The 12181-nt window shown below is 43.6% G+C and overlaps 1 protein-coding gene across 3 annotated transcripts in view; it reads left to right on the plus strand.

The window, feature by feature from the left end:
- The window catches only part of hdac7a (histone deacetylase 7a), a 62370-nt gene that overhangs the window by 28759 nt on the left and 21430 nt on the right, over nucleotides 1–12181 (plus strand). For all 3 annotated transcript variants that reach the window (XM_080015184.1, XM_080015185.1, XM_080015186.1), the window contains 5 exons: nucleotides 8705–8913; nucleotides 9102–9192; nucleotides 11038–11158; nucleotides 11278–11375; nucleotides 12005–12127. In XM_080015184.1, coding sequence (XP_079871310.1) covers nucleotides 8758–8913; nucleotides 9102–9192; nucleotides 11038–11158; nucleotides 11278–11375; nucleotides 12005–12127 — 589 coding nt within the window. In that variant the 5' untranslated portion in view covers nucleotides 8705–8757. The remainder of the gene's footprint in view (nucleotides 1–8704; nucleotides 8914–9101; nucleotides 9193–11037; nucleotides 11159–11277; nucleotides 11376–12004; nucleotides 12128–12181) is intronic.

Below are 12181 nucleotides of genomic sequence, written 5' to 3' on the forward strand. Positions count from 1 at the left end.
CTGTCAAAGTCCACGTTCTATCGCCGCTTGTCAAAATATTCTCAAAGTTGTTGATTGTGAAGGCCAGTGTCTCTCCGTCTCTTATGCCTTCTTGTTCTAGATCGAAACAAAGGGAACAAACTGAATTCATGTTCCAGTCGAGGTTATTAGGCTGTTAGAAATGTATTTAAAAAATATTGTTACTATATATTGTTATTATTATTACGTAAACAGTAAAACAGCAAAGGAATAGAAAATAATCACTTGCAAAGAGTGGTAGTGTAGATAAAACAAAGGATCAATGCTTATAGGGCCTTGAATTTCATCCTCAGAAATGAAAGTGCAGAATTACCGTGAAAATTCCTGCTTTTGTATTGAGGTGCTTAAAAAGTCCTTGAAAAAAAAAAAAAGTGATAATTGAAAACCTGTAGTCGCCCTGGTTTTGTTTTTCAAATCGTAACGTAATACGCCAGGGTAATGTCAATCCGGTCTGGTTGGAAATAGATACCGGATATAATAGATATACTAATATAAATAATAGACAATGAGGTTGAGAACTAAAATTATATTACTTTTAAATTCATTAAGATCATATTGAAAGTCGGCTACATTTGTTTTGCGTGAAGTCCTTGACAATGGCAAAAATTGCGCTTAAAATGTACTGGACACTCCTTGAATTTTTATTGAGTAATGCCAGATTGAACCCTGGTATCAGAACATAGAGCCTTGGTCCCTCAGTGTTCTATTAGTTACGGCTTCCGAAATAATGAAGTAAGTCTGATCCACATGTCCATCCTGATCCTCGTTAAAATACATTTCTGAATCGATTTGAAAATCGCTAATCACGGATAACTTGGATTACATGCCGCCACAGTCACAAATGATTTGAAACATGACATTTTTGCGTGAGACTGAATTTGTTACGGGAAATTCTTTTGTAACGCACGTCAGCGATCGTCTCGTCGATATCGGATCGTGACCCTGGGTTGACCCAACACCCAATCCGAGTATCTCGGGTTTTTCCAATTTCTGTTTAATACATTTTTTTCAGAATAGCTTTACAAACGAAGTGCGACTCGCGCTAAAACAAAAAAACAACAACACATGGCTTGCAGATGAATTGAACATTTTTCTGGGAGACGGGTGGCTCACGTTTACCCTCCATGTTCAACCTTAAATCCACGATGGAAACGCGACACCTGTGCCAGTATTTTACCGTACAGCATTACATCTGCAAATTACACAGACCGCGTTCATGGTTGGGGTGTGTGATCCCTTTATCACTTGTTTACATCGACGTCTTTGGGCGTTCACAGCAGGCGGGGACACACTTGGAAAACAAATCAAAGAGCAAACGAGGCATGACACCACGCTACGAGGTCCCTCCAGATCCCAACCTCGCCGAACTGTCGTTCGTTTAGAAGAACGAGCAAACTCCCCCCTCGCGTTTGTTTCGTTTCGACGACACCAGAATAGCTTGGCACGCACGCACGCACGCACGCACGCACAAGCTAGATAGATAGAAATATGAGAAACAACTCACACTAGCGCACACACACACACACACACACACACACACACACACACACACACACACACACACACACACAGATAGATAGATAGATATATATACTGTATGAGGAACAACCAGCACGTGCGCACACACACACACACACACACACACACACACACACACACACAGATAGCTAGATAGATAGATATAGTGTATGAAAAACAACCCGCACCAGCGCGCACACACACACACACACACACACAAATTCTTTGGTGGGAACAAAAGGAAAGGAAGAAAGAAAATAGGTGTCGGGTTAATTCTGCAGCTTGTTCTAGTCAAAGCCTCGCGTTAGCTCACACACACACACACACACACACACACACACACACACACACACACACACACACACACACACACACACATTCTCATACTGGCATCAAAGTCAGGTCCAACTAAATACACCTGGTATTGAGGTAGTGAGGCATGCTTTTGGTGCACTTCTAAACCCAAAAAATTGTCAATTCAGGCACTGGTCCTCACAAGAATAGCAAAAGACACACACACACACACACACACACACTCTGGCCTGTGTCACCCCCGGCTTAAGAGGGTGCCTGCATGGAGGGCTGCGGGGTCAGATGGGTGGGTGGGTGTGTGGTGTCTCCCCCCTCACTTTCTCAGGGGTGTCGGGTTGTCCCGCTAATACCCCCCCCCCCCCCCGACCTCTCTCCTCCATCTCCCTTTATTCTTTTTATCATTTCATCTCATTTCTCCACCTTGTCCTCACTCCTCCTCTCGTCTTTTATCTCCTCCTCGTCTGCTATCTCCTCTATCCTCCTATCCCCCTCTTCTCTCCTCTTCATCCCAGTGCATGCATAGCTTTCTTTGTTTTCTTTCTTTCTTCCTTTCTTATATATTTTCTGACACTATTTCTTTATTTCTTTTGCTTTTCTTACATACTTTCATTCTTTTAGCCTCTCCTTTCTTTCAGTTCTTTCTTGATTTCTTTCCTCTTTCTTTCTGTTATGTTTTAACTTCTCTGCTTTCGATCCACTTTTGTCTCCTTTTCCCTCCTTTTTGTAATCAGCAAGATTTAACAGGCAATATTGTCTTTGTCTCAAAGCACACACACAAACACACACACACACACACACACACACACACACACACACACACACACACACTCACACACACATTCTTGTACTGGTATCAAAGTGAGGTCCAAGTAAATACACTTGGTTAGTGAGGACCCTGGCTTCTGGTGCACTACTAAACCACAATAATGTCAATTGGGAGTAAGGTATAGTAAAGTATAGTAAAACACACACACACACACACGCATACACACACACACACGCACACACAGTCACCACACACAAAGTCAAAATAGCAGAAGGCGATGACACTATATTTGGATATGAGACGAAGGCACACGGAGTGATGGCGTCTGCCACGTCGAGTGTTGACTTACAGCGAGCGCATTTGTATGTTTGTTATGTGTGTGTGTGTGTATGTGTGCGCGCACGGGCGTGCGTGCGTGTGTGTGTTTTCTGTCACCCCAGAGACACAATGGCTGGATGTCACTTTCCACGCAGTGTTTGGGGAGCGACGAGACGGAGCTGCAGGTTGTTAAACGACTGTCGACCCCCTCCTTCCTTGTTGTTTAGCTTTCCCTCCTCTCTTCTTCTCCTCTATCACTCCTTGGTCCTCTGGCCGCCCCCTTCTCTGCTCTCTCTCTCTCTCTCCAGCTCTTTCTCTCTCTCCCTCCATCCCTCCTGGTGTCAGAGAGAGAGATGGAGAAATAGAGAGAGAGAGAGAGAGAGAGAGAGACAGTGAGAGGCTTTGAGTTTTAAGGTTCCTTTATTTGCAGTAAGTCATACCACCTCAGCAGGAACCAACAAACAAAACAGTTAGAGAGAGAGAGAGCTTAGAGTCCAGTCCAGTGAAATTCAAAATCTACGTCACTTCCAATGATGATGATGCAAACATTTTAATTAACATTAATATGAAAATTATTATTAGTGACTACTTTTCCCATGTCACATATCATATATTTCATATTCAAAAGGACCTAAAACTAAAAAAAAACAAAACGCAAATCTAGACTGTAATGCTGTTGAAGTAATGGTTACTGTTTATGGAAAAAGATCAGGACCCATTCCTTCTTTCCATCATTACAATTAACAGAGTGGATGTACAATGAGTTTTGGACGGACTGGATTTAAGTGTGTGTGTGTGTGTGTGGGGGGGGGGGGTGTAAAAATGTCACAGTGATAAAAACTGTAAAAGTGTAAAAATGTAGTGTAAAAATGTCACTATGATAACATGTGTAAAACTGGGAAATTTGAAATTTGGTTCATTCACGTTATAGACCAAAAAAACAAAATTGTTCATAATGTCTGGTGAAATGATGAAAGTTGAATTTAAAAATGATATAACACTGATAATGTACTCTGCCCTGTGTGTTATTCTGGGATATCTCATACTGACCGACCTTACGTCTCTGCGCTGCTCCCGCAACAAATATTCAAATATTTCTTGCTTTTATTTGCGAGGAAGGTAGAGCGTGGTACGGAGGGAGTTTCAGCCTTGTCCTTCCTGTACAACCAGTCCTGGTATTGGCGAGAAGTCTTTTTTTTTTTTTTTTTTGCGGTAGGCTTGTCTGCGCACAGACACACGCACGCACGCACGCACGCACGCACACACACACACACACACACACACACACACACACACACACACACACACACACACACACACACACACACAGGGATATAGTTTTATTAATAACAAAACAAATCCCCAAAGTGTTATTACTGGATCTCCTCGAATTAAAATAACAATTAAAATAGTCCGTCAATGACGATAAGAACAGTAATCTAATATATAATATGGTACTATTTTGGTGATAGTTATCACCTTATGTTTTGAAAGATATTTACACATACTATTATTATTATTATTATTATTATTATTTATTATTATTAATAGTAATAATAATAATTATAATAACTAATCATAATAATCTTAATTGTAATGGCATATTTCATATACAACATGCAACTGAAAGTGCTTTACCTTAATCAAATAGTAACAATGAAAAAGAAAATAAGCAAAAGCCAGCAGGTAGAGGCAGGTAGGGGTATGAAATTCTCAAAATTGCATTAATCTAATGTCAACATTTTAGGACAACATTTAACTTAATCGCGATATCACGATCAACCAAAGTCCCAGACGATAGCAGGTCTCGTATCACGATATCGATATTATAACGATGTATATCGCCCTCGCAGTGGGAGTCGATGTGGACGGGACTTTCATTTCCTGGCTTGTTTTGTCATGTCATTAAAATTCGTTTCATAACTTTTTTTTTTCCCCGGGCTACAAAAGTGTCAGTCATTGATTGGCAGCGATGAGCGATCTCCTCCAGCGTGCGGACGCCGAGGACAATGGAACTCTATGGAAGCGCCAGCACACAACCAGGAATAACCAAACAATCTGAACAAAACATAACACACAGTGGAGGGCATGATTCAAGCTGCCACAATAGCTGGCATTCATTGGAGGTGATGCATCTCTCGCTCTTTTTCTTTCGTTCTTTCGTTCTTTCTTTCTTTCTTTCTTTCTTTTCTTCATTTATTTTTTCTCTTTTGAAAAATTCTTTCTTCCTTTCAATGTTTTTCTTTCTGTCTTTTGTTTTTTCTGACTATTTATTTTTTACTTTCTTTCTCTTATTGTTTCTTACATTTTTCTTTCTTTCTTTATTATTTTTTCCCTACTCATTTCTTTTTCTTTTTGTTTTTCTCTCTTTCATTTATGTTTTATTTTCTCTCTTTTGTTTTTTTTTCTCACCTTCTTTCTTTCTTGCTTTCTTTCTTTGCACTGTACTATTCTCCTTTTTCCAAAATTGCTTCTTAGACACACACACACACACACACACACACACACACACACACACACACACACACACACACACACACACACACAAACATACCAAACACCAACAAGCTATCTTTCTTTTTGGAAACTGGAGCTAACATCATTATTGGGTCATTCCTCAAGTGTGTGTGTAAATTTCCCTGTGTGTGTTTGAATGTGAAGCATGTGACTGTATGTGTGTGTGTGTCTGTCCGTGTGTGTGTCTGTCCGTGTGTGTGTGTCTGTGTGTGTGTGTGTGTGTGTGTGTGTCTGTAATCTACCCCCCCCCCCTGCAGGTGGAAACAATAAGTCCAGTGTAGGTAAATGTTAGGCCAGTGTGTCTTTTGCTATTTATAGCCCCTGGGAGGCAAAAGGAGAGAGAGACACTGGTGTTCCCAACCTCTCTTGTGTGTGTCTGTGTGTCTGTGTGTGTGTGTGTGTGACCAAGCCATTTTTTTAACCTCTTGTATAAGCTAGTTAGTTTGTTCTCCCCAAACTGTATTTACTTTCACCTCGACTTCTCCCCCCCCTCTCCTCCCTCTGCTGAATAATAGCCTTGTCCCTCCTTGGTGTGATCAGGTGTGCAGGTCGTTTGGGTTGGAGAAGCCTCCTATAAAAACAAAAAACACAGATGTTGCAGTGTTAGTGGCTTGATCTGGAAGCCTCCAACATTCAAGGTTCAAGATGTTTATTGTCGCTCCGGTTGTACAAGTACACTCGTGTGAAATTCTTAGGCTCGGAGGCACCGATATATATATCATTATAATAGCAGCAATAAGGGTGTAAAAACAATAAAGGGTAAAGCAGCAATTAATATAAAAAGCAGTATAAAGGTGCATGTACAATCAATTGTCAATAATCAATGGTCATATTGCACAGATGGTTAGATTGTGTGTGTTTGTGTTTGTGTGTGTGTGTGTGTGTGTGTGTGTGTGTGTGTGTGCGTGTGTTATTTTTTCACAAATTCTTATTGCCTGAGGAAAAAAAGCTGTTCCTCAGTCTGCTGGTGCTTGTTTTGAGAGTCCTGTGTCTCCTCCTTGAGGGCAGCAGGGAGAACAGGCTGTTGTGTGGGTGTGCTGGCTCCTTAATGAGCCTCAGGGACTTCCTGAGGCACCGCTCAGTTGTACAGCCCCTGCCCCTACAGATCCAAAGAGAAGTAATACGCAGAGAGGCGGAGAGGGGCGATCACAACAAAGATCTATTTTTTATCCAGTGAAGCCAGAGGAAAAGCAGATTATGTCAGAAAATGGTCAAATAAACACGTGTAAAAAGAGGAGGTCTCAAATTGTGCCCTAACTGGCCGGCAGGGGGCCCCAGTGAGAATAACTTCCTATATGGAGTCTTTTTCAAGTCCTACTTCGTTGGTGTTGGACACAAACACACACACACACACACACATTCTTGTACTGCTATTAAAACGAGTGTTCGCACCGCAGGAACCTTTTCATAGTTCTAAGAACCTTTTGGATGAACCGTCCCTTTTTTCATGTACCTACTGCAGGAACGAGGAACCTTCCTAGTTCTTAGAACTCTGTTTTGAGGAACTTTTTTAGCTCCTACTCCAGGGCAGGACTAACCGGCCCAAGAGGAAACTTCCGCGACGTAAGTGCACTGAGATTGGGGGGTCCACGGCCCCTCGCCGGTCCCTAGCCCCCGGCCCACTGAGGACAGTCTGCCCGGTCGAGTCGCATCGCTCTGACCAGCCCACATATACGAATCATATACGCATTGATAAAAAATAACCAATAGAATTAAAAAAACAATAAATATGTATTTTTAGTGCAGATGTATTTATTTCATTTAATTGAGTGAATGAAGGCGTGCCCCATAATCCCCGTGCGGTGTCCCAATTTGAGCCCTTGCCTTAAGAAAGTCGGAACTAACTTTTAAATTACACCTAGTTCTTGCTTCCCCTCACGGAGTCCCGAGAACTGTTTGGAGCGAAAACGCCTAAAGTGAGGTCCGAGTAAAGATTCCTGGTTAGTGAGGACCCATGTTCCTGGTGTACTTCTAACCCAAAGAAATAGTCAATTTGGTGACCGGTCTTCACAATTATAGTAAAACAAACACGCACACACACACACACAAACTTCCATTCCGATTTGACACACAAAATTAGGTAGTGTGTGTGTGTGTGTGTGTGTGTGTGTGTTTCCAGGTTGTCTCCACACGTTGACATCACAGCACCAGGCTCTGCATAGGCAACACATTCAGCAGAATGGAGATGAAGTCATCCGTCTTTCAGTGCCACACACACACACAAATGTGTGTTTGTGTGTGTTTTTATATGGCACATGTGCGTAATAGACAGTGTGCTTAAATAGACTTTTAGCACCTGGCATGTGTGAGTGTGCCCGCTCGTGTGTTTGTGACAAGTATGTGCTGCAGACAAGTTTCTTCACGTGTGTGTGTGTGTGTGTGTGTGTGTGTGTGTGTGTGTGTGTGTGTGTGTGTGTGTGTGTGTGTGTGTGTGTGTGTGTGTGTGTGTGTGTGTGTGTCTCTGTGTGTGTGTGTGTGTGTGTGCATGTGTGTAAGCAACAATGCATCTCTTTAGTGTGTTTTGATTGTACAGGTTAAAAATGTGGGGTGATTGTTCCTGTTGCGTGTGTGTAGGTTATTTGTGTGTGTGCATGTGTGTGATTGAAAGAGTGAGTGTGTGTGCGCACATTTCGGAGGCACACCAACCTCCCCCAGCTCTTTCCCAAAGCCGTTCCCCTTCCTGGATCCTGTGATGAGGCAATCTTTCCCATTGACTCAGCCACGCAATGCAAATAGACCCAGCGGCATGCAAAAGAGCATGGAAATCAGACAACACAAGCCAGGACACACCAAGGGGCTGGGAGGTGGTGGGGGAGAAAAAAGGAGAAGGAGAGAGAGAGAGAGAGAGATGTTGGGACCATAGGAAAGGGTGCGCCGGGAGCGCGTCGAAGCCGCAGAGGAGCGTTGGTAGAGGCTGACGAAAGGTTTGCAGCGCGATGGACACCTCCTCCATTCACATCCTGCGTCGGCTCATCACATTGAAATACTGGTCAAATTTAGTATACAGCACTGAGAGGCGGCATTTTTAGACATATAAGTCACAAAACTCCCAAAATGAATGAACTTAAAAAAAATTGAAAGTCGTTCCAACTTGAGCGTGCTTCACAGAGATTTTTTCTTAATTTCACACGTGTCATCATGTGTATTTATTTGAATTGATTCAGACACAAAACAGAGCATGCATCTTGATCACATGGGGATACAGTGCAACTCGGCATGGTTACATTTCTTCGTCCCCCTCCCTCTCTTTCCCAGACTCCACGCTGGCCGCACCGCTGTTCCGCCACCTGACGTCGCCGCTGACGCCCATGGACCTGCGGGTGGGGGAGCGGGGCCTTCGTCCCGGCCACGGCTCCGACACGGCGCTGCTCACCCCGCTGCATCCGCCGCTCCTCCTCGGGCAGTTCTCGCCGCCGCAGCCCTGCAGCGCCTTCTCCCAGCAGCAGCTGCACCAGCACATCAGGGTAGGAGGGAGGGACAAAACCTGATAATGGATATGTATATCAACTGTCTTAAAAGAACAAAGCTCATTGTGTGTGTGTGTGTGTGTGTGTGTGTGTGTGTGTGTGTGTGTGTGTGTGTGTGTGTGTGTGTGTGTGTGTGTGTGTGTGTGTGTGTGTGTGTGTGTGTGTGTGTGTGTGTGTTGCTCCAGTTCAACATGGAGCAGCGGAGGCGGGAGCAAGAGCAGCAGGACAAGCAGCAGGAGCTGCAGCAGCTTAAGCACAAGGACAAGAGTCAACAGAGTGAGACACACACACAGACACACAAATATTATATATATATATATATATATATATATATATATATATATTTGCAGCCCAGTGCGATACACAGAACAACATATGTATAAGTAAAATAAATAATGAACTCGTAATAATAATAAACAGCTGTGTAGTTATTTGTTGTATAGTATTATATAAAAATTATAGTATTCAAGTATTTCGATGATATGATCCGCTGTGGCGGGAGCAGCGGAAAGAAGAAGAGTATTCAAGTATTTAAGTAATATTAATAACTGATAAAGATAATACCAATAATAATTTATTTTATAACACAATTCATCCAGGGGCTGCAAATCAAAGTGCTTCACAGGGAGTAAGTAAGTAAGAACACACTTTTTAATAAAAAAAGTTGTGCTAAAATAAAAAGTGCAAAAAGTTAAACTTAAAAAAAAAATAAAACATCCAGCAAAATGTTAAAAATAAATAATGTTATAAATAAATAAATTCCTTAATTAATTAAAGCATTCAGTGTACACCCCTTTTTACACTCTTTAAAGGCAAACTAAGATAAAACAACACTCTTAATTACTAACAATTAAAAACTAACTATTAAATTTGGAGGGAAACTCGCGCAACAAGCAGTGCAGTCAAGAAAGAGATCCAAATTGAAATGAGGTAGGAAATAACACATATGTAGACATCTATCTTCACATCTATGTCATCTATATTTAAGACATTTCACTGCATGTTTGTATGAACGTATGTACATGTATGTGACAAATAAACCTCTTGAATCACAAGCTGACCTTACGCTACGCCAACCGGTGAGCCCGGTGTGGGTAAGCGGAGCCGACATGGGTGAAAGGTCAGAGGAAACACCGCTTTCAAATTAAAAGTCTCTGCCCTGATAACAAAATAAAAGCCCCCTGACACCAAACCTTAGTCTTGTTTTTAGCGCGCCCATGCGGACACAATGAACCGCTCAGGTATGACCGAGGTTCGGAATCAACAGGAGTTGTAGTTTTGCTTGCTGTTGACATCTTATCGTTCCGAGTCGGCGCAGTCACCTGCGGCTGGCGGCAGCTGAATTACGAAGCCACGGAGCGGTCCGGCTTTAGAATACAAATAGCTCCCCTGCGCAGCGATAACATCAGCTTGTAACACTGGAGTTAAATATAGGAGGCCTCTGTACACACGCGTCGCGACCGAGTCAATATTGACCCTGTCAACTCTGACACCTCCCGACACCTCTGCACACACATTGTTCCATTACATGCATACACACACTCACTCTTTCTCAAACACACACACACACACACACACACACACACACACACACACACACACATACACACACACACACAGACCTTGTACCTGTGATACTGCATACAAACACACACTTTCTTGTACTGTATCAAAGTGAGGTCCGAGTAAATAGACCTGGTAAGTGAGGACCCAAGTTTCTGGTGCACTTTTAAGCCAAAACAAAGTAAATTGGGTGACTGGTCCTCACAAGTACAGTAACACACACATACACACACACACGTTCTTGTACTGTTATCAAAGTGAGGTCTGTGTAAATCCACCTGGTAGTGAGAACCCAAGTTTCTGGAACCCTTTTAAGCCAAAAAATAGTCAATTGCTGACCGGTCCTCACCAGTACAGTAACAAACACGCGCGCGCGCGCACACACACACACACGTTCTTGTACTGTTATCAAAGTGAGGTCAGAGTAAATACACCTGGTAAGTGAGGACCCATCTTAAACTCCATGTTCCCGTCGCTTCAGCGTTTCCTGCGCTCTATCCTGGTTGCTGAGCTCTCCTCGGGGCCTTTCCGCCGCTCACGTTTGAGTTTGATTGACAGGCGCGGTTGCCAGTTCCCTGGTGAAGCAGAAACTACAGGAAGTGATCCTGAAGAAGCAGAAACAGGCGGCGCTGGAGAGAACCAACTCCAATCCGCCGACCCCGTCGCCCGTGGCGTATAGGTAGCACACACACACACACACAGTTCATCTAATTTTGTAACTGAGTTATATATCATGTTTCTATCTAATTATCTATATATTATCTATTATCTAACCTATTAACTGTTGTGTCTGGGCAGAGAGTTGGTCCCGGATCCCAGCCTTCCCTCTCAGTCCCTGGTCTCCTCTCCGCCACAGTCCAGCGAGGGCCCGGACGAGCCCACCCTACGCAGAGCAGGTGACAGAGACACACAATTTGACACCCATTAAGGCCACCGGGCCCATTTGACAAGATTTTTTTTTTTCCCTCTGGGACCCCCAATCTGTGAAGATCTGTTTCGTTAGATGTGATTTAGTCCAAACCTCCACACCCGTCTTTACTGTAGCTGGGGAGACGACTGTGAAGCTAGGATCGAAACAGTCGTTATTGGACATTCTCTGATGGTGCTAACATCTTGTAAATGGAATAAATATGACGTTGAAATATTAATCATTTCCCTGGGGGCCCCCTGGACCCTCCTCAAGGTCTCCTGGGGGTCCACAGACCCCACACTGAGAGCTTAGATGTGGCCGAAGATTCTTATGAGGTTCCGCATTCTCCTACGCGCTCTCTCTCTCTCTCTCGCTCTCGCTCTCGCTCTCTCGCTCTCTCTCTCTCTCTCTCTCTCTCTGTGTGTGTGTCATTTAATTTATTTTGGACCCGCACCCTGCCCTCTCTTTAGACGTGTGATCTGAAGGGCAGACTGACACCCAAACCAGTCCGTTGACTCACTCCGACATGCGCCCATGCTGGTTCAGGATGTCCTGGTTTCTAAATGTGATCCGTTCCTTCGTCGCCTTTGACGCCTTTGTCTCGCTTTGTCTCAGCCTCCGAACCCAACCTGAAGGTCAAGCACAAGCTGAAGAAGCACCTCAACACCCGCAAGAGCCCGCTCACCCGCAAGGAGAGCGCTCCCGCCACCGTCAAGCACAGAGTACCGGACGCCCTGGGTGAGTCTTTGGAATAAGATGATCGGGGCGACCTCAATCAAATGGGAGAGTCAC

This window comes from Zeus faber (genome assembly GCF_960531495.2).
Source record: "Zeus faber genome assembly, chromosome: 15".
Classification (NCBI taxonomy): domain Eukaryota; kingdom Metazoa; phylum Chordata; class Actinopteri; order Zeiformes; family Zeidae; genus Zeus; species Zeus faber.